This window comes from Malania oleifera, chromosome 3, assembly GCF_029873635.1.
Source record: "Malania oleifera isolate guangnan ecotype guangnan chromosome 3, ASM2987363v1, whole genome shotgun sequence".
NCBI classification, from domain to species: domain Eukaryota; kingdom Viridiplantae; phylum Streptophyta; class Magnoliopsida; order Santalales; family Ximeniaceae; genus Malania; species Malania oleifera.
This window is the reverse complement of record NC_080419.1, coordinates 107,205,754-107,229,257: the sequence shown is the minus strand read 5'-3', so window position 1 is coordinate 107,229,257 and position 23,504 is coordinate 107,205,754. Positions and strand designations below refer to the sequence as shown.

Sequence of the window (23,504 nt, the reverse complement as noted above, 5' to 3'; positions counted from 1 at the left end):
CTATATGGGTGGCCGTCGACTCTTCCTAGAGTTGGATCAGCAGATCAGTGATAATTCAGGGGATGTAAAGGAAATCAATTATCAAATTTTGAGGATGAAATTTTATAGGAGGGGGGGGGGAGATTGTAGAAACTCGAACCCGAAAAATAAGGAAATAAACAGGAAAATAAGATTATAAAATTTAAAAAGGGCAAACAGCAGGACTCGTCGATGAATCCCCTGTTTTCGTCGACGAGCTCCTTTCTATGTCTCCTTGATGAAATTCAGGCATTGTCGATGAAGAGATCTCGAACGATAGGAAAATATCAGACTTAAGGTTCGTCAACGAACCCCTCTTTCGTTGATGAATGTCCCATTTTGTCGACAAATTGTGCCGCGTCAAAGGGTTATAAATAGGTTTTAAAATTTCTTCTTGATTAAGAAAGCTAAATCTCTCTCTCTTTAAACTTGTGCCCCTCACTCTCTCTCTAAACTCGTGCCCCTCACTCTCTCTCTTCAATTTTTTTGTCGTTCGTCGCCCTAATCGACGATTGAAAGCCGCCACGAGGATCTAAGAGAGTTTCTTTACAAGTCTATCGGAGTGGATTTTTGAATGGGGTCTTTCCAGGCATCACTCCAAAATTGAGGTAAGGGTAGAAATAGGTTATCTGATTAGCATGTAATTAGTTGAATGGGGTGTATGGGCCAGGGGATGGTTAATGATTGCTGATATGGGATTTGAGTTGATTAAACTGGGGGAAATGTGTTTTCAAGATTTTGGATTCTGTATCGTCGTATGGTGGATTTTAGGAGCTTTGTAGGAACCTTCTTAGTAAACAAGTAAGGGGATTATATTATGTTAGCTATTTTGTGAAATATGGATCGATTAAAATGTAATATATGTTTTTGGGGAAATTAATGTGGGTGGTTTGATCATCTCCTATTTTCTATAAAATAAGTAGTTTAAGTTAAATAAAACCCTGGAGATGTTTATACCTTGTTTTCAGCAATTTATGTTTTTCCCAGTTAGGTTATTTTATTTATGGATAACAAATGAAAACTATGTGGCATGGGAACGGCCTTTAAATGGCATATGTGAGCAGAATGCTTAAACTGATTTTTTATATAGTATTTGATATGACGGTCGGGGGTCGAATTTTGATATAACGGCTAGGGACCGAATTTTGATATAACGGTCGGGGGCCGAATTTTGATATAATGGTCGAGGGCCGAGTTTTGATATGATGGTCGAGGGCTATGTTTACTGAATATCAAGTTTTATATGAAATGAATTATAATATAATTTTTATTGTGTAAATTGACATATATGATTCTAAAACCCTGTGGATTTGCGATATATGATATTGTGATATTGTGAGCACGGTACTGTAGCTATATGTGGGCAGTGAGTGCAATCACACAGACATGGAAGTGTGATAAGTTGATTGGAGACCTGGGCTGCAGTACTACTCTGAGGTTTTTTTTGGGAGGCCCCATCCGTGGTATATCAGGTGACCATAGGTAGGCACAATCGTACTTACAACGTTAGTTTTAACTCAGCTGTGGAATCACCGGCTACGAGTTAAGTCCAACCTTTGGGCTGCACAACCCATCATGGGGGGAAGCATGTCGTATGAGTATGTGATAGCGTGACGACGCTACTTCAGCAGTCTAGGTTATGTCTTTTATGCATATATGGGCAAATTCACTATAAACTGGCTATATTGAGTCGACAATTTATTATTAAAAAATTATGTATTTTCAGATATATTGATTGGTACAGTTTAAATGCCAATTTAATATATAGTTAAATGATGGAATTTTATATTCACATGGGAACTCATGTTAGCCAAACACTGATAATAATATAGTCCGTCTTACTGAGAAGTGTCTCACCTCATTATACAAATTATTTTTCAGGACCTTCAAGGAACTGTGCCTAGCTTACCTCGGGGCTGAGACTAGACTTTTGGGAGTAGTAATCAGAACTGGTGAGATACGAGATATTTTATTTTGTTATTTTGGGATTGTATTAAACAAACAGATATTGTTATGTATGTATGTATTTGGGAATAAATAGAACTCTGGTAAAGTGTTTGGATGTTTTAGAAATCTTCTGCTGTATGGTTTAATTTTAGTAATGGCAAGCACACCCTAGATTCCTTGGTTAGGGCAGGTTGCATTTATATATGTGTTGTATCAAAGAGTATTTATGTGTTTTACTAGCACTCTGGGTCCATGTGGCGAGTTGAGGTGCTACAATAACCATAGCACTCATTTGACAGTGGCCTATTTGTCAACTAGATGTCAAAAATACCTTCTTGCATGGTTTAATTTATGAAGACCTATATATGCAGCAGCCACCATGAATGGCAGATCCTAACCATCAAACATACGTTTGTAAACTATAGGGAGCACTTTTTGGCTTAAAACAAGCACCTCGTGCTTGGTTTGATCGATTTAGTGCATTTCTTCTTAAATATGGTTTCTTCTGTAGTCTAGCTGACCCTTCCTTATTTGTTTTTCACTCTGATTTTGACCCATTAATTTTAATTCTTTATGTGGATGATATATTACTCACTGGATCTACTCCAATACTTCTTACAAATTTCATTCAATTTCTAAGCAGTGAGTTCGTGATGAAAGACTTAGGGCCAATTGATCACTTCCTTTGAATGGTGATCATGCCAACACCCAATGGACTTCTTCTATCTCAATCACACTACGCCCTTACTATCCTTGAACGCTCCAATACGATTGATTGTAAGCCCATGAGTACACCACTTGAAGTTAAAACAAAAATTACTTCCACTGACATTTTCATGAAAGACACTAGTTACTATCATGGACTTGTTGGTGCTTTACAATATCTCATACTCACTTGCCCTGACCTTTTCATTTAGTGTTAATTATCTCTCCCAATTCATGCATGCTCCCAAACTGACGAACTTAAAAATGGTTAGTCGTATCCTTCAATATGTCAAAGGATCCATTAAAACGGGTTTACTGTTTTCTTCACACACTCCACTTGATCTGGTTTCCTTTTCAGATGTAGATTGGGCAGGGTGTCCAACAACATGACGCTCCACCACGGGCTAGTGTACATTTCTTGGAGGGGATCTCATCTCATGGTGTGCAAAGAAACAACATACTATTTCACGATCATGCATAGAAGCCAAGTACCGTGCCATGGCCAACACAACTGCTAAACTCAACTAGAACACCTTTGTCCTCCAAGACCTTCACATTACGCTAACGTCTCCTCCCATACTCTACTATGACAATCTCAGTGCGCTTCACATAACCGTTAATCCGGTTTTCCATGCTCGCAACAAACATATTGAGCTGGATTAACATTTTGTGTGTGAACGCATTGCATGTGGCTTGCTTATCACTCAACACATCTCCATTAATCACCAGGTCGCCGATCTCTTGACAAAGCCAATGTCTAAGTCAACACTTTATTATTTTCGCAACAAATTTTGCCTCCAACCCCGACAAGGTTTGCGGGAAGGTATTAGCAACTCATCACTACCCGACCTTCTCAACGCACGTGAGTCCTCCACTGAAGCCACCAATCTAGCCGTAATTAGAGGAGATCCATTGAGGGATACTAGAGCCCTCACGCCAATAAATTCCATCCATGAATATAACTCAGCAACTCCTACAAATCAGGATACTTCACATTAATAAGGCAATATATTTAAACTCTCGCCAAAGAAGGAAGAATCCAATCAGTACGAAGATCGCTCCAATGGCAATAAAATCAAACCAAAGAAGGAAGATTTCAATCCACACGCAGACCTGACACCCAAAGGAAAACGTTGACGATTTCATCAAATTGTTGACGATTTTGACTCAACCGAGGATCATTCCGTTGATGGTTGGATCAATGGTTTTAGACAAAATATAACTCAGTAGCAAACCATCAACAGTTTCATCAAAGGTGTTGACCGTGGCGGTACATTTATTGAAGATCCGATTCCAATCATACATACACCTGACTTTATGGAATTCAAAATTCACAATTGTATTATGTATCACCTTTAAATACTACTCCTTGTATAGTCTCAGTGTTCACGTTGTCATTCATTGATTTAAATTATTATTTCTTTCAAATCCTTTGCTTCATTTTTTCTTTACCTAATGCATAATCATTTAATTTCATGATTATTTTTATTTTACAATAGAAATTTTTATTAGTTTTAATATTTTTATTGTTATTACTATTATTTTTATTTTTATACTAATTATTATTCGTAAAAAATATTATTATTATTATTTGTATTATTATTTTATAGTCATAATTACTATTCTCATTGTAATTATTATTAGTTGTTATTATTATTTTTATTATTTTTGTAACAAGTATCATCCTCAAAATAGTAATAATAATCATTATTTTGCACTTTCTATTATTATTTTCATCGTTGTTATTACTATTTTATAGTACTAAATATTATTAGTTTTCATTATTGTTATTTTAATTATTATTAAATGTTATTGTTTTAATAATAATAACAATAACAATAAGTATTGTTGTTGTTGTTGTTGTTGTTTTTGTTTGATTATTATATTTTTTATTATTTTATAATAGTAATTATTATTACTGCAATTATTATTTTTTATTTTTGTTATTACTATTTTTATTATTTTCATAATAAATATTATCCTTAAAATAATTATTATTTTTCCTTCTTATTATTATTTTTCTTGTTGTTATTTTTTTACATTAATAATAAAGATTATTTTTATTGTAGTTATTATTAGTTGTTATTATTTATTATTTTATGATTATTATTTTAAAACAAAAATTATTGTTTTCGTCATTTATTATTATTATTATTATTATTATTATTGTTGTTGTTGTTGTTGTTGTTCTTGTTGTTATTATTATTTTATAGTAATAAATATTATTTATTGTTATTGCAATTATCATTAGTTATTATATTTATTATAATAGTAATAATAATTAGTATTATTAGCATTTAGAATTTTTTTATTATAAAATGAGTTTTATGCCATGTAATTGTTAGGACTGAAGGAGCCCATGGGTGAACTTGATACACATGGGTGAATACCAACTTAACTCAAAAGCTTAAGCCTATTGGGTCTTAGGTTCAACCATGTATATAAACACCCATCATTCACTCAAATTTTCCAATGTGGGACAAACTTACAAGTGAAATTCTCAACAATCTTCCCCCTTCACTTGTGAGTTTCAACTGTTTCCCCTTGAATGGAAACTATCTCTTTTATGGGAGTAAGCCTAATTCCTCAACAGTTGCTTAAATGGGCCTTACCACTGACACCTTACGTGCCTCGGATTGCATTTCACGTGCCTCCGAATCAATCCTACCTCCCACGTCTTGACGCTATTTGGATCCATCCCTAGCCTAGATGATCCTTATTGGCCTCGGTTGTAGAGACCCAAACCTATATAAGTTGGGTTCGTCGAGGAAGGGTCACGTTCGTCGGCGAAGTCCTTCAGATCCTTGTTGACGAAATTCAGAGCCTCGTCAATGAGCAAATACCGAGCGGGTGAGAAAAATATCCGGAACTTGACCTCGACGACGAAGGGATGGCCTCGTCGACGAGCTGTGTGGTGGATTCGTCGACGAAGACGCCGACTCGTCAACGAATTGGACTTGGTCAAAGGTCCTATAAATATCCAATTTGAGTTGCTTAAGAGATAAGTTTCTCCCAAAAGCTCTCTCTCTCTCTCTCTAAGATTCTCCACCGTTCGTCGTCCGTTTCCAAAAACAGAGGGTACTGCGTGGATTAGAAGAGAAAACTCTACAATTTTAGCGGATTAGATCATCGTTTCGGAAATTTTCGGGTTTTTCCCAAAAATTGAGGTAGGGATCAGATTTTAGTTTTGTTTGGATATTTGGATAGTACTAGAAAATAAAGTAAGATTATATTTTGTGGTGTTTAGGTTTTGAGGGTCTCGGGTTGTCGATTTGGACCGTGTTCGTACGAAGTTTCGTTTCGAGTGTAAGGTAAGGGGAATTTGATTACAACAATATTTTTGGAAAGACCAAACCACTAAAAAGCTAATTTATATTATTATGTATGATTTAACTGCTTATTTGCTAAATTTTATCGAGTAGAAATGTCAGTTTTACGATTTTACGGTTTTTGGTAAAAAAGAGGATTTCGGCGTATGATCTCCAAACTTTACAAAAATCATTTATTTGTATTTATACTATAGTAGGAGATGCCCGAATCCTTTACTTATTCATTTAAATGATGTTCACTGGATTTCTATCATTTAGCAGGTTTAGAGATTAAACTTGTGTAATATATGTTGAAATGAAAATGTATGAATTTTCTATACTGTTGATATAGATTATGGGAACGGAGTTCCAATTTTTTATACTAAATATGTTGAAATGGAAATGTATGAATTTTCTATACTATTGATATAGATATGGGAACGAAGTTCCAATTTGTTATACTGAGAATGTGAAAAAAATGGAGGCCGGTGATACACTGAGCTGAATCAGTAAACAAAAAGGGGTAAATTGAGTGGAAAGGCGCCGGTTTGAACCCAATGTGATTATCTGAATTTGTGGAAAATACTGGAATTGCACAGGTTACTGTTTTGTTATAAATTGTATATATGATACTGGAACCACAACTTGTGACCAAAAGAAGTTGAAAGAAACTTCAGAAAAAGGGGTTGAAAGATACTCCAGTTCGGGGGTTGAAATAAACTCCTAAGGCTAGGTACCGATGCTAGCAGTGCAACCATACATGAGAAAATCAGTATGGGTATATTAGATGGTCGACCTGCGAGGAGTTAGTAAGCTGCTGGTAAAAATAAACCAGGGGGCGATCGGATCATAAAAGATGCTCGGCTTTGTCTGCACGAATAGGACACTGTCAGAGGCAGTCAGTGCACAACCCGTGTTACGGGATAAACTAGAAAATTGTCATACCAAGATGGAGGTGTTCTAATAATCATATGCATAATTTAAATACTTGATGTGCAGATAAATGTTATACGATACAGTGTTATAAAACAAATGTTTCAAATGTATGAGTTCGTATGAAAATGTGCATATATGCAGTCACACACTGTTGTAACTCTTTCTTCCTTACTGAGAGGTGTCTCACCCTATCATACAACCTTTGTTTTCAGGTCCATCAGTACATCGGTCCTAGTAGCAAAAGGAACTTGGGAGATTATTTTTGGTTAGCTTATGTAAGCATTTGAATCTTGTATTAAACCTAGATGAAAGTCCTTTTTGGAGGGTTGTAATAACAAGATTTATTCTATGTCTGGTTTTATATAATTGTGGATGTATTAGTAAACTCTGGTATAAGACTGATAGAAATCCCAATGGATGTTTATATTTTTCCACAACATTTACATCGAAGTTATGTATGATTTAAACCCGTATGTCCCTGTTTAGGGCGGGTTGTTTATGTATCTTGAACAGGTACAAGTATTTGGTATAAGTGAGTGACACATATAAAGGACCGGGATGTTACATCGGTCACACACTTGGTCCTCCAACTATTAGCACATCAGGAGAATTAACTTCACGTCTTGACTTTTACGATGTTGCTTACCCAAAGTTACGAACTGTCGGCTCTGATAGCACTTGTTGGGAAAGGAGGAGCCCATGGTTAGGCTCGATACATGTGGGTGAACACTAACTTGACTCAAAAGGTTAAGTCTATTGGGTTTTTGATTCAACCATATATATAAGTACCTATCATCCACTCAAATTTTTCAATATAGGACAAACTCACAAGTGAAATTCTCAACAGTAATAAAGATTGATTTTAGCCTATTTGAGCTGAAATTTTGATTCTCCCATTTGTAAGAATCATATTACAACTAAAATGTGATTCTATTCTTAATTTTGCAAACTAAATGCAGGAACGTGATTCCATTACAGACCTGATTCGCAAACCAAACGGGGGGTTAGTGAAGAGATCTTACTTCTGCCTTAGGCTGCAAACGGGTTGAGTCGAGTTGAGCTTCAACATGCTTGAACTCAGCTCGGGTTCAAGTTAGTTCAAGCTAAAAAAGCTAAGCTCGAGCTCAGCTTAAGATTAAAAATATCGACTCGAGCTCGACTTATTTGTTGGCTCAGGTTCGGGCTTGGACTCAGACTTGTGCTTGGGTTAAAATTTTATAAATGACCTAATAATAATAATAATAGTTTCATCCACCTAATTTGTTTAGGCCGATATTTATGTCTTTCTCCTTAAGTGATTGAGCCAATATTGGACTCTTGGGATTACATCAATTTAACAAGTCCGTTAACCCGAGATCATGGCTTTGTCCTATAAAAGACATCTCGTATAGTTGGAGTCCAAACCAATCTTATAAACATAACCTAACACACACTTGATGTGAGATCATGACAGATTTCCATTTGATCCCTAACGCACTCGTTAGAGTGGTTAGACCTCTATGTAGGATTGACCCATGATAATACCCCCAAAATGACTCTAATACCAAATGTAATGGTCTTAGGCCCAATTCTTGTGAAGTATTCCCTACTTTGACCCACTAGTTTTATGGAATTGTCTTATAAAAGACGCCTCATATAGTTGAAATTCAAACCATCCTTATAAGCTCAAGATTTTCCTAATACATATCTGAAGTGCAACTATGACACATAGCATATGACTTTTGCTAGCATATAATAGAACAAAACACTTTCTTTAATCTCCAAACCTAATGCTAAATCCTGATTAACGTGGTAAAAATTTATTTTGGTAAAATTTAATTGAGCAATTAACTCTTGAAAAGGACCACAAAGATTTGTTTACAAAGTGTTGTTTTTATTTTTTAAATTATAATATTATAGCAATATGTTTCAGATTAAATAGTCAAGACTCCCTTATATCACATAGGCATCAACTACTACATACAATTACACTACATATGTACCGGCCTCAATAGTAATGCAGCAATTTGGAGCATTCAGCTCTTTGATAAAATACCAAAAATTTAAAAATATTAAATATTACACACAATAACAACACATAACATTAATTAATTTAGCCATGTTACTTGAGTAATGAATAGCTCTACATTTTTTTGAGTATATTAGGAGGTATTTTTTATTTCTTTTAATAACCTGCTCGAGAACTCCAGCGTAATGCGTTAAGGGAAAATCGAATCTGTGATCTTATGATCACCAAAGTTATAAGTCGCCTTTATCACTTGAGTTGACCGACTGGACTTATATTAAGAGGCTCAAGGTGGCACTATATATATATATATATATATATATGGAAATATAAATGATATGATAATATTTTTAAAAGAAATAAAATATTGGGTCTCTTATATTTGTGATTTTGTCTATTAGAAAACTAGGCTAAAAAATAAGATATAAAACCTTATACAAAAATGTCAAACAAATTGCTATGATTGCCAATGATAGCGCAAAGATCATATTTATAAATATAATTTTTATTTTTAAAAATTTTAAATGATTTTTTATTTGGAAATAATTTTTTGTATAATTAATTATAACAAACATCTATAATTAACATCTTCCAAACAATAGATATTCCGAGAATAAAAGGTTGGATAAATCTTTTAAGGTGCGTATATGTTAAACAACTTTTCTCAGTGTATAGTGAGAAAAGTTAAGGTGCGTATTGCAAACAAAATTACATCTAGTATCATTATTGTGTATTAAATATAATTATAATGATCATTATGGTGAAAATAAGTTGATGACTACAAAGTTTATCCACTCTAATAGTGTGTTTAGGAGTTCGGATTTTATATCTTAAATTTGGATTTCCAGCGATTCTGTATCAAGTTTAGGGGTGTAATCGGTTTATTATGGTTCAATTATGGGCCAAACCGAAAACCAAACTAAACCTTGCGGTTTTTAGTATTTCCAAACCGAAATCGAAATTGAACCGAATTTATTATCCTTCGGAGAATCAAATATTCGGCAGTTCGTTTACGGTTTTTTATGATTTTAACCAATTTTCTAAATATTCAACAATTATTTTTCACAAGGATTGTTGGGAATCTATTGAGCATTTTGATTTCTAAATATTAAATGGACCAATGATGTATTAATATACTAATTAAGTAATTATTTTAATAATATATATAATTTAAAGTTAAATCGGTTTTTTTTTTCAATTTTTCAGTTCTATTATATTTTGGAAATCGGACCGAAAATTTACATTTTCTAAGATCGATACTGAAATCGAAAACTAAAAAATTGAACCACTTGTGATTTCGATCTGATTTTTGATTTAAGCACAAATAGTCATAGTAAGCACACCCTATGTGTATGCTACAACCACAAATAGTTATATTTTGTTAAGAAAATAAAAGAATTGATTTTTTTTAATGATTAGAGATATAGATTTTCTATTTAACGTGATCTTTCAAAAATTAAAAGTGGATTGTTTGAATTTTTGAAATTTATTTGGAAGATCACGTAAGTTATAAAGATTTTCTAATTTTAAATTTTAAATTTATTAAATCACTTATTAACATAATTTCTAAATATTTTAATTAAAAATAAGTTATAAATTAAATATATTATACAAGAATTGCTATAGACACATCCTATGTGTGTGTGTTGTGGCCACGTAAAAAAATTGGTATGTTTTACTAGAAAAAAAAGATAGAGAAGGAAGTCGCGTGTGTATTTTTTTTTAGTGATTAGATTTTAAATGATTATTTTTAAGTTTTAGATTTGATCGATGATAGCATATTGTTTGAATTTTTACTAATCAATTATCTTATTCATTTATTGAAAAATAAAACCTTACTATTTTATAAAGAATTATATTTTTATTTCAATTTTGATTTTTTTAAAACTACTAATATATTATCTTTTACGTTGGCAATTATGTTTTTGAAAACACAAACCCTAACTCACTTTACATATATACTATATTTCGGAAAGCAACTAATAATTATAGTATTAATTAAGTAGCTAGAGAGTAATAATTATAATATTATATGTGTTGTTTGGACTTGCATCACTATTTTGCTTGCTAAGCTTGATTCAAGAATCGAGATCTTTTGCCCGGTTGATTAGACTTTGGAGCGGCAAAACGTTTAAATTGAGTTTGAATTTAATATAAGGTGACCTTTGGGTTAAATATACTTACATAGGTTGATTTAATATGTTGCATATTTTTTCAATGAAACTCTTGTGAAAAATACCAAGCAAAAGAAAAAAAAAAAAAAAAAAACATAGGCAAGACCGTATTTTAAGAATTTAAAAAACGCAAGTAAATCAAATTGGATAAATTAAGTATTTGAAAATTTTAGAATAAACTAAATCAAAATTTGAAACTAAATCCAATTCAATTAATTTAAACAACCAAATCAGCCCATTAATACAATTTTAACTTAATAATGGATGCTCACCCTAATTGAAGGCATGATTTTTGGGCTGCCATAACCAAACCAAAATGTTCATCTCATGAACTCCAAACATCCCTATCCACCCAGCCTAGCGTAAGCATGCCCTGTTTTGTTTTGTCTTATTTTAATTTTTGAACATCCATCTTAAACAGGTCAAAAGCCTAAATTAAATTTCAAAAAAACATTGCCCACTCCATCTGGGTTCCTACCGTCTTGCCAGTGAAATTGGGGGGGAAGTTGAAGTGTGGAGTCATATCCCTGTCATCATCTTTATCCTTTCTCTGCTCTCCTCTGCTGCTCTCTGTTTCCTTCTTCTACTCCATCCCGTCCGTATATATGTATATGCCTACCTACATATATGCCCAATAATCTTGGGGTTCTTCAAAAGTTCATCTTTTCTCTCTGATATTATCCAATCAATCAATCATTCATTCATTCATTCATTCTATCTTTAGTTAAGAGAGAGAGAATGAGGATTGACCCAGATGATGATCAAGTCTCTGCATCAAGGCAGCATCTCGTGTTTGCTTACTACGTCACCGGCCATGGCTTTGGCCATGCTACCCGCGTCGTTGAGGTCAAATTTCTTACCATTCTTTCTCTGTCTCTGCCTCTGGGGCTCCAGAAAATTGGTTTGTTCTTTTAGGATCATCAGTTTTGAATATTTTCTGCACTTCCGGGGATCCATAGTGTATCTAATAATTTTGAGTTGAAGTTGTGAAAATTTTGTCTCTAATGATCATGATCATGATGAGTGTTGTGTTGGTAGTTGATTATTTTTTGTTGCCGGTGGTGCTTTACCAAATGGGTGTGTTGTTTTTAAGTTATAGTTCTATTAGTTGCTTGGAAATTGCCCATATTTTAATCAGAGTATGTTAAACTGTTTTTATTCCACTCACCCAAAAAAAGAAAAAGAAGCTTAGTTACCTTAATCCTTTTTTATTTGTGATTTAATGGTACTTGGCTTTCCACACTGTCTCAAACGCATTATGCGTAATCTTAAATTTTTGCTGATCTATTATTGTTCATTGAATTTCTTTGAACTAAATAATTAAGCGCTACACTTAAATTTTTTTATCCTTCTGTTTGATAGTTCTGTTTCCTAATTTTTTGGGGGGTCATTCACGAATTGAGTTGTTCTCCATAGGTTGTCCGACACCTTATAAATGCTGGGCATGATGTTCATGTGGTTACGGGCGCACCTGACTTTGTTTTTACAACAGAAGTACAATCTCCTCGGCTCTTCATCCGCAAGGTCAATTCCTTGTCACAATTGTGTAGCAAATTTCCTTATTACATGCTCTCTTTTGTGATTCTATGTTTTTAGACATCCATGATCCTACAAATAGATTATGGAGAATCAAACCTTATTTGTATGCTTCTGTAGTTTCCAAAAACATGAAAAAAAGGTTATCAGAGCCTACCTTTTGATAGGCTTTTCTGCTTATCAAAGATTCTTAAAATCGATTTTGATGAATTGTCCATTTATTTTTATTTATAATGTTTAGTAAACTAGAAAGTGTGATCATAGCAATGGGTCTCCCTCTCTATGCATGACATGTGTCATTTGCACTCACAATTGTAATACTAAATAACTATCACTAAATAACCAGTAACCGATTGACATGTAGTGTGGGCAATGGCCTTATATTTTGGCTCAGCATTCGTCGGGCCATAAGACTCGTCCAGGATACTAGGTTATCACCAATGAAACACACTCAATTGTGGCTTTAGAGTTGACCTAGCGCAATCTGCATTTATATAATCCTAAACACAAGTGTGACCCTAATCTTTATACAAGAGGCTTCTTTGTAGGTGCACCTTTAAGGTATTGCAAGATACAAATGACAGCATCACAGTGACTAGTTTGGAGAGAATCATGAGAATTGGCTCACAACACTTGCTGCGACAGAAATGTGTGGTCGAGTGATTGTGAAGTGGTTTAACTTTCCAACAAACCCCTGATATCGTCTAAGGTCAGCCAACAAATCGCCCACATTTGGTAGTAATTTTCTGTGAGAATCCATAAGTGTATTAATGGGCTTGGATCCCAATAGTCGAGCCTCGTCCAAAGATTTAGAACATACTTCCTTTATAACAAGATGATTCTTGTGCACAATTTGGATACTTCTCTACCCAAGAAGTATTTAAACATCCCAAATCTTTGGGCTTTGTTTGTCAAAGCTTTTCAAACTCTAGACACCTTAATCATCATTATTGGTAATCACAATCTCATCCATGTACACAATGAATGATAGATTACAGAGCAATTGACCGCACATCACTGAAGGCCAAACCCAGGCACTATTGTACTAAAATACCAACCATGCTTTGGGAGATTTGTTGATATTTTATAAGGATTTCTTGACGATATACTAATGCGGACTTGCATTAACAAAAAAACCTGGTTGGTTGCTCTATATAGACCTCCCCCTAAAAATCACTATGTTGGAAGTCATTCTTCACATCAAATTGAGGCAAAGGCGAATGACAAGTGGTGACTAGGGGTCAAATAGAAAAATTGAGGTAAGTTTGGTGATTGGGGAGAATTATGTCAAAATAGTCCAAACCGTACGTAATCCTTTGGCAACTAAACAGACCTTTAGGCGAGCCACTCGACCATTATAATTGACCTTCATGTTGTACACCCATCGACAACAAACTTATCACTAGGAAATGTACTAGTTCCCATGTGTCATTATCTTGTAACAAAGATATTGTTTCTACTATTGTACTCCTTCATCCATGATGGGATAAGGCTTTAGACATGTCCTAAATTTCATTGAAAGCTTCCCTTCACCCTTGAGATCGAAATGGCAGTCAATCTTTGTTTTACAAAAACTTCTATTGAAATTCCACAAATTATTCAAAGTTAAATGAAATCTTGAAAGAATTTTTGAAAATTTGACTACAAAATGAAATTACTTCAAAAGTCAAATTTGGGATTGAAAATCCAACTTGAAATCTCTCTCTTTGTCTCTGTCTCTCAAATTAAAACTAAACATTATTGCAAGAAGGATATGAATTATAGCTTTGTGACTTTTAAAATTACTTGAAAAAACTAAATTTATATATTATCTATAACATTTTATTTGGTCTTTTATGTCTAAATTTTCTGCATTTTGTAGGATAATAATATTTTATTGACTTATGAATTTCAGTAATATGATTATTATATTACAATTATTGCATGTTATACCCCACATAATGCCTTTGAGGTATTTTATTTATAATATTTTAGTTTTAAATCATGTATTATGATGTCTATTAATAGTTTCTAAATTTCATAAAAGAATTCCATGCTTTATGAGTCTTTTCCATCATTTTAAAAAATCTAAATGGATGTTGACATCAACATAAAACTTCCATTGAAAATTTCATACTTTGGAAGCATTGCAATTTAAGACATTGGATTTAGATATAGATTTGGGAAGAGACGTAGGGGATAGTCAATAGTGCACTAACAAAACTGTGACAAGAAATCATAGCAAACGAAAATGGATGTTGGGTACATGCATATTTGTGTTTCTGGATTGCAACAGGAAGATCAACACCATGGGAAGTTCAATCATGAGATGAGGAAAGCAAAGGTGTAGCAGGAGCTAGAGGAGGGCTTTCTTGCTTGAGTCACTATGGTGTGTATACCTATAAATTAGGATGATCTAGGCGACTAGAAGGACAAATTAGATGAAGATATTGGAGGATGATTGCACAGAGAGAATAGGCTAGAATCTGGAAGGCTAGGGAGAGGAAGGCATTCATCAAGGTTAATTAGGCTCATGAATCAGAAATAAAGAAAGGATGCAAGATAGGACTTTAAGAGTGTTATCTCTTCTAAGTACAAGACTAACCTATAAAAATACATGTGATAGCACAGTGATCCAACTTATCCCCTCCAGGAGTTAGCTGAGAAACAAAGGACAGACCCTAATATATGGGGATCTTGTGAGAATTATGGAGCATTCTAGAAGAGAATAGAGTAGGGTATTTTGCAGCCATGAACGGATTGCATTCTATTGAGAAGTGAGCAGGTTGTGAGCGTGATATCACTCCAAAAAACTTGGACATTTATTTGATATAGTAGGGTACATTTGACTATAAGGATATGTTTTATTTTCCTCTCTGCTACTTCATTTAGTTGTGGAGTGTGTGCAGAACACAAGATTTTTTTTGATGAACAAAGGATTATATTAAAGGAAGAAGGATTACAATCAAGAAAACAGAGAAGGAAAAAGGAGAAAAGAAAAAAGCAGGGAGGACAAGATATCCACTCTTTATAATAAGAATGCAACCAAACTAAACAAGAAGTAAATATAGAAGGTAGCGACAAAGCAATTGAAGACAATAGAGCCAGTCAATCCTGTTGCATGTCTTCCAAAGAAACATGCTGTAAGCATCTACTAGCTGAACACCAAAGAGATGCTAGGAAAATCACTCCGCTTCAAAGCATATTGCTCACAATCAATCTATATGTAGCTATATTTGTAGTAAATTGGGTACTGAAGTACTCCTTAGCATTATGACTACGAAGCATCTTTACGCGTGGAACAATTTGTTGATTTTGTAATCTTACTAACAAACATGAGATTAAAGGGGAATCTAGCAGCATAAAAACAAAAGAAAGAGACTGAGGGAGTAGGATTTACTGTCCTTATTCCCTTAGCTGTAGGAGTAGCGGACCCAACTGCGAAGGTAATACGAGGTAGTTTTAACCTTGGAGAGAAAAGAAAAGGTTGGTTACACATGCCATATGTTTAGTTTAGCGGCAGAAAAATCTATGTCCTAGGACTAGTGGGAGAGGCAGTGGAAGACAAGTAGGGTGTAGGTTACATATTTGAGCAAGTGATGCAATGATAAGAGAAACTTGTTGGGATGCTTGATACTGTTGTAACTTTGAATACTCCTTCCTGCAGACAGAAATGGTGCATTGTTTGCCAATCACTTAACCTGCAATGGTGTTAGATCCTAGTGTTGCTCAATGGTATAATCTTCTCGTCCACTATGAGTACACTTGTGTGGGGTACCTTTACCTTGCCTATCTCTTCCACCATGATTATTTCAACCATACCAGAAAGTTCTGTTACACCTGGACGGTAGATAGAAACACTCTAGCTAACAAAACTTGGTTTCTTGGGACTAGATATCCGAGCATCAGAACTTGGAACTTGGAGGTGAGGAATGAGTGCCGAAGGAAGCACAAAGTGTGTGAATAAACGTTAGCAAGAATGGCGACTTTGCACTACCATTAATCTGGGTTCGGATTGGTTCAATCTCATGTTTTAAACTTGCAAGGAAGTGAAAGTCCGTCATATGCTTTTGCATCTTGCAGACATCGTCGGTTATGGGTTTGCACGATATTAAGTTTCTCATGGATACACTTTGTGTCTGTGAAGTACTTAGTAACACTCCTGTTTTCCTGTTATAGCAGAAAGTATCATGTTAATGGAACATAAGAATTTGACATAATCCAAGTCTCCTTGCATACTGTCAAGTTCCATAGCAGGCAGACAATCATTGCTTCTTCATGAATCCATACTTCATTCCTTCATCATCATTGAAATTGTTTGAACTTGCCTAAGCCTGTTAAATAGATCTTGAAAGCCTTAAACCACGGTAATAGTTACTTCCATATTCAAATTCTTGGTTGTAATTGCAGCATTGACAAAGGAACATACTTTTGGGACTCATGAACTCCATCTCAACAAGCCCCAAACCAGACCAATGTTGAACAAGATAAACAACTGGAATGAATTGCACACACACTGACACAGTGGTGCTACTGCCCCAATGAACTCAGGTGCCAGTGAGAACTAAATAGGTTGGATCTTTAGACTAAAATCCATGTTGCACAACTTGATATCATGCTTTAAAGTGGGGTTCAAAACAAGTGGGAAAAATCTGAATAACAAATAGGGCTTAACGAAACCTCAAGCCCTGGCCTATTGTGGGTGAGGTGCATGGGCGGGGTACTTCTGTCAATGAGGATTTCAGGGGCTACAGATTGGCGATGTCTGTCTGCGAATGCTGGTTTTGTAAAGTCTCTATATCATAGGGTTTTTATGGTTCTGCTCTGCCAGTGTTTTCAAGGAATTTTTTGGGTGACTGCTGTGTTTTCTGGTGAGTGCTGGAGTTGTTTTAGGCCTACGGTGGTGGGCGCAACCTTTGTACAGTGGTGGGAATTCATAGGGTTGTCATATTTAAGGCTCGATTTGGCAGTTGCTGCAGCACTTAGGGGTTTGGGACCATGATTTGACCATGTTAAGATAGTTCAGTGAATTGGAAAACCTATTCATAGCAATAGGTCTCCCTCTCTATTTATGTGTCATGTACATCATGATAAACCATCATACACTGACCTATTCACTTTTACTAACACACAGTTGTAATACTATTTATCTTACCCTAAATAACCAGTAATCAGTAACAATTTTAAATTTCAAAACTATCAATAGAGTGTGTCACTGTCCATGAAGTTGATATTGATTGCCAAAATCGTCATACCAATTTGGTTTTTAGCACAGACCATCTTATATGCCTTGATGGGTCTCAATCCTTTTCGCTGGGCAGACATGACTTTTTGTTATTGGGTACTTGATATCCAATTGCAAGTTGTTAAAATTAAGTTGGAGGAAATGAAGTCATTGTACAGTTTAACATTTTCATAATGCTAATTTGTAACTTAGATGTAATTGGTGCATATTTTATATTTTCTAGAAAAAGGAAGAATATTGTCCTGAAATTTTGTTTCTTCTGCTTTTGCCCCTTTTCTTGTAACTCTGATGGAAGCACAGGAGAATATAATATTTCTTGGTGAATCAAACCACTTTTTTTCCACATGCATTTTCACTTCATTACGTTAATAATGAAAATTTAGACGTAGGTTAAAGGCGTAATTAAGATGGATTTATGCTGTTATGAGAGAATCAATTTTAAGGGTATTGCAGGTATTGTTAGATTGTGGAGCAGTCCAGGCAGATGCATTGACGGTGGATCGCCTTGCTTCCTTGGAGAAGGTTAAGATTGTCTTTCAAATATTGCTGTTGTTCATTATGTTTAATGATGCCGGCAGATGAGCAGCTTGCGTGGCAGTTTCAGTTTAGACAATCTTTGTAGCTTACCTGTGAATTTCCTCCAATTTTGTGGCTCATTTTGCTACAACCTGCTGGTTTTATTAGTTACCTTTTGTTCTATATTTTGGTTAATATAGTATTCTGAGACTGCCGTGGTACCCCGGGCTTCCATCTTGGCAACTGAAATTGAGTGGTTGAACTCCATCAAGGCTGATTTAGTGGTATGTACCTGCTTCGTGTCTTATTTCTGGAATGGATGCTTGTCATTTTGTTGTTTAAGGGGATTAATATAAATATTTTTGCCTGTTTAAGTGCATAGTTTACAGCTGCAGTTGTTCTTATTGTGGAATGTGGACTTGGAATTGTGTTATATAGACTTCACATTAGAAGAAATGTGGTGTTTTTGTGAAAACAGGTTTCAGATGTTGTTCCAGTCGCATGCCGTGCAGCAGCTGATGCTGGAATTCGATCTGTCTGTGTGACCAACTTCAGGTAATCAGTCCTTGATGATATCGATCAGTCACTAAGTTCAATGAGGTTTTGCGTTTTTCTTGCTTATTTGTTTTTTGCTCAATTTCTCTTATAGGAATCTCAAATTTCTAGAGAAGAAAAGTTAGAAAATGGTACCCCATCCCCCCTCCCCCTCTTCCAAAAAAATAAAAAATAAAAAATAAAAAAGAGGAAAAAAAACAACCCTTTAATCTTTAAGGAACATTGATGCTTGTCATGAGTGTATGTTTGTATTGATCTCCTTTCTTGTCTAAACTGTCAATCACATAAATGTGCCATTTTAGCTATAGTGTACTGAAGCTTATGAATCTTCTCCAATAAGCATCAAATAGTGTTTCATGGTTTATTTTCAAGCTTGATTTGGAGCCAAAGATTTGTAGCTCACTTAAATTGTCATTACTTGTCAATTATCATTGGTTTGAAATCTGGAGTTATAAAAAATTAGTCTTACCTGCATAGTCCAATTCATCCCTATTAGTTAATAAAACAATTATATGCTTTATATTTACTAAAAAATTTTATTTTATTTTTTAATTGTTATTGAATTTTCATAAATTTTTGCAGTTGGGACTTCATTTATGCAGAGTATGTGATGGCTGCAGGAAATCATCATCGTTCAATAGTTTGGCAGGTGACCATTTGTCTCCTCAACATTGAATTATTGTTCTTGAAAGTCACAATTTTTCTTTATGTTCTCTGTCTGGCTTTGCTGGAAAACGTCACCTGCTCTTTCTTTTTCTATCTCTAGCAAGTTCAGATATGGCTTTCCCGCCTTCTTCTTGTATGCAAATTATTATATGCTCTATATTTAGCATTGTAAAATCAATTATTACCGCCATTGACTTTATCAGTGCCTTAAAAAATCTCTTAAATGTCTTTATTCACGTCTGTATCAATCCAGTAATGGTCAGCTATGATGTCATAATGGCCATTATGGTCTGTTACATGCCATTACTGTCTGCACAGGCTGTTATGCCTTCAGACCAGTTATGAGTTGCTCTAACAAATTTTAACACTAATTTTGTACTTCGTAAACATATCAAGCTTTTAAAACTTGAAACAGAATTTATAAACCATATTCATCATATTCATTATAAAAAAAATCAATAATTTAACTCAAGTTAATTGAAGATAAACGAACTGTCTGTTATCTAGGAGAATAAAAATCATATTTTGGAAATTTATTTTCCTAGATTAGAAACTATATTGGCAACATGCATCAACATCCTTCAGTTGCTGGAAGAATCAGAACTTAAATTTGAAGCCATGTAGTCTATAGTCTTTGTTCTGTACAGCTTATTCTTATATTAGATGTTTATGCTTTTATCTGATTGTGCTATGCTTTGAAATATAAAATATAAATATGTTTCATTATTTTATTTTCTTGGTTTAGATTAGATCTATACTCAATAAAATGGTGAATAGTAGCAGCTATAAGGAATTTCTCCCTTTAGCAACAAAAGAACCCATCTAACACTCAACATGTTTAGGAAATTCTATGTGTAACTTGATTTAAAATTTTGGTATACTTAAGAGTTAAGACATTAACATGTGAGATTTTGGACATGTGAATTTATAAGTTTTTAGCAAGTTTTCTTATCTCATAAATGAATTCACAGATGTGGCATCAATCGCACATTATGTAACATCTGAAACGATTGTGATTGTTTCTGTTACAAAAACCGCCACCATTTTTAGAACTATGATATTTAGCTTCACTAGAGGCATTCTTTTCTTGCCTTTTTATACTTTTCAAAATTTTCTATGTTTCTTCATTTTTTCTTTGTCTTGAAAGGCATTCTTTTTGTCTTAACAGCTTTTTGGATCTCTTGATTTCACCACCAGCTCTCATCTTCCTCTAGATTCACCTAAAACCTCTTTTTCTATCTCTTTAATAGAACCATCTATCATACTCCAAAGCGTGTTTGTGTCTACATTATCTCCCATTGTCAAGTCACAATCTTTGGCATTTTATCTTTAAATTTTATTGTATTTTCTCAGTTTACGTTCCACCACCTAGTTCTCCTTCATTGATCTATGTTAGCCTTTCTCTTCCTTTTCTTAATGCATATATCTAACACTTACTCTATGTTGTGCAATTAACATAAACGTGGAATAACTTTACAGTCCTTGCATAATAAAAAGTCTACCATGCTAGTTAAAAAATCCATTTGATTTTTATTTGTTCACGTTCGAATGTTATTAGGTGTTCTTATCTCTTCGCAAAGTAAATGGCATTCTTATAAGATCATGCAACATAGCAAAGTCAAAGATCATATCACTGCACTCATTTTTATCTCCATATACATGTCCTCCATGTATCCTTTCATAGCTCTTAGTCCTTTCTCTACAACCTTTTAAAAATCTGTTCCTATGAATATTTTCTCACTCCCTGACATCCTTGATATAATATTATCCATTTCTTCCCAAAATTGCCTCAAAGTTTAAGATTTTTTGCTATTTTAGGAGCACAAGCACTAATTATTATGCTGATACTTGTCAATCTTTTAGAGTTTATGAGGTTGCACATTTTTTTTTTTTTGAATATTATGTATGTATTCATTTATGCAAAAATTATTTATTTTTACTCAATTGACGCAGATAGCAGAGGACTATTCACATTGTGAGTTCCTGATCCGTCTCCCAGGATACTGCCCAAGTATGTTGTTCCCCTTGTATCTGGAGAACAGTGCATTTTTTTCCTACTATTTGCATATAGATCTAATGATGTGTTTCAACATGTGTCTTCCAACTTTCCAGTGCCTGCTTTTCGTGATGTGATTGATGTTCCTCTGGTCGTGAGGAGGTTGCACAGATCCCGCAAAGAGGTTTGGCTCATGAAATTTACTTATGTATTGGTAACACAAACAGTTGACTTGTTTCTTCATGATGTATGTCTCCAAATCCCCTCTTTCTAGGTGAGGAAGGAACTTGGGATTGGGGATGATGTGAAGCTAGTTATCCTCAATTTTGGTGGTCAGGTGAGCTAATGATCAATCACTTCTGCTTGTTGGTGTTTTCCTTGTTATGTAACTGATTCATTTTTGCTCTGTTTAATTGCATGTATTTTTGATCATCATGGCATACTTGGGTTGCTTCTTGTCCACAATCCATAAAAAAAATTCTTTAATTGGTTGTTACATAAGCTTGATTCCTATGTAGCATGTCTATGAAAAAATAATACTACAAAGAGTAATTGTTGAAGTTTAACAGAGGGTCTTTTGTTGTTGCATTTGGTAAGTCTTGAGCTGCCAAGTTAATTTTGGCAAATCCAAATCTTGAGAGTGGTTTTTTTGGTACGAAAATGCCTGAGGTTGATCCTGTGTCCAGATCATCTGTCCAGATGAGAGCAGCAATTAGATTTTATACAAGTTTAACTGTGCAATAGAAAACCTGCAAATTGATTGATAAGCTTGCCATTATGAATAGACGGTGGATGGTGGTCTAGATGTTCATTGGTTGCTGTAGTCTGCTATTTTAATCATTCTTATCTTAATTCCACTAGAATCACTAGATGGTCCAATCTAATATAAGTCACATACAGTGTTACATCTTAGTTAGACTGGGTTGAAACAATACAAGGGCATCATATCTTTGTTTTGCTTTACATGCATGTGTAGACGCCATAATCCGTACTGAAACTGTCACTGTTTTTTTGCATTTCCTCTAATTTTTTTCTCATTTAAATAATGACAATAATGTGGGCTGTCAAATATGATCACACTTGGTATTTTTGAATTGCTGGGTTGTGGATATCAGGAGTGACTTCAGCCTTGACTGAAACTGTGCCGAATTCTGTCCAAAGATTGAGGAGCCCTTTTTAATGATACATTAAGTTTTATAAAATGTATGAATTTTAAATGGCATAATTTAACTGATTGAGTAACAAACTGCAACTCTTAGTTGAGGAAGGTTCCAAGGTTGCTTTTTATATTGTTGTGCAAGTCTATAATATATTCCGTTGGTTCATTAACTACTTTGCAGAGCATTTATCATTATCAGTGTCATTTTTTTTTTTTTTGATTGAGGTGATGTTTGTTGGCAGTACTTACTCTTACTATCTTGCATGCACGCGAATAGTCTAAAGTAAATATATTCAAATTATTTATCTTTTCAAAGAAGTAAATAGTTTTTAGATAATTTACAATGTAGTTTATAAATTAAGAAGAGGGTGGGCCTTTGGTCAACAGTGAGATTACTTCGTTGTGGTTGGTTGGTCATGAGTTTGAGTCCAAGAAAGCAACCTCTCTGTACAAAAGTAGGGGTAAGGTAGGCAGGGAGCCTTGTGCCTTGGGATGCCTCTTCTTTTGTGTTAAAGCTTAATGTACATTGTTGCCCCACAACCAAATAGCTTAAGCTTTTATAAATTAAGAAAAATTGGTAATAGTTTGATGCAAGATGTAATTAAGTTCTAAAGTACGAAAGAGTTACTCAAAGGAATTTATATTTTCTTTTCAAGAACTAAGGGTGTGTTTGGTATCGTTGTTGTTTTCAGTTTTCAGTTTCTATTTCTTCACAGTGAAGAAACAGATTATAAAAGCGCGTTTGTTTATATTGTTAGT

General features: G+C 34.3%; 1 protein-coding gene across 1 annotated transcript in view; it reads left to right on the top strand.

Moving 5' to 3' along the window:
* Positions 1-11,513: 11,513 nt before the first annotated feature.
* LOC131151922 (L-arabinokinase-like) overlaps positions 11,514-23,504 on the top strand; it is a 55,395-nt gene continuing 43,404 nt past the window's right edge. The window contains exons 1-9 of the mRNA XM_058103420.1: positions 11,514-11,939; positions 12,510-12,617; positions 18,307-18,375; positions 18,570-18,653; positions 18,848-18,924; positions 19,507-19,573; positions 21,544-21,601; positions 21,703-21,770; positions 21,861-21,923. Coding sequence (XP_057959403.1) covers positions 11,832-11,939; positions 12,510-12,617; positions 18,307-18,375; positions 18,570-18,653; positions 18,848-18,924; positions 19,507-19,573; positions 21,544-21,601; positions 21,703-21,770; positions 21,861-21,923 — 702 coding nt within the window. The 5' untranslated portion in view covers positions 11,514-11,831. The remainder of the gene's footprint in view (positions 11,940-12,509; positions 12,618-18,306; positions 18,376-18,569; positions 18,654-18,847; positions 18,925-19,506; positions 19,574-21,543; positions 21,602-21,702; positions 21,771-21,860; positions 21,924-23,504) is intronic.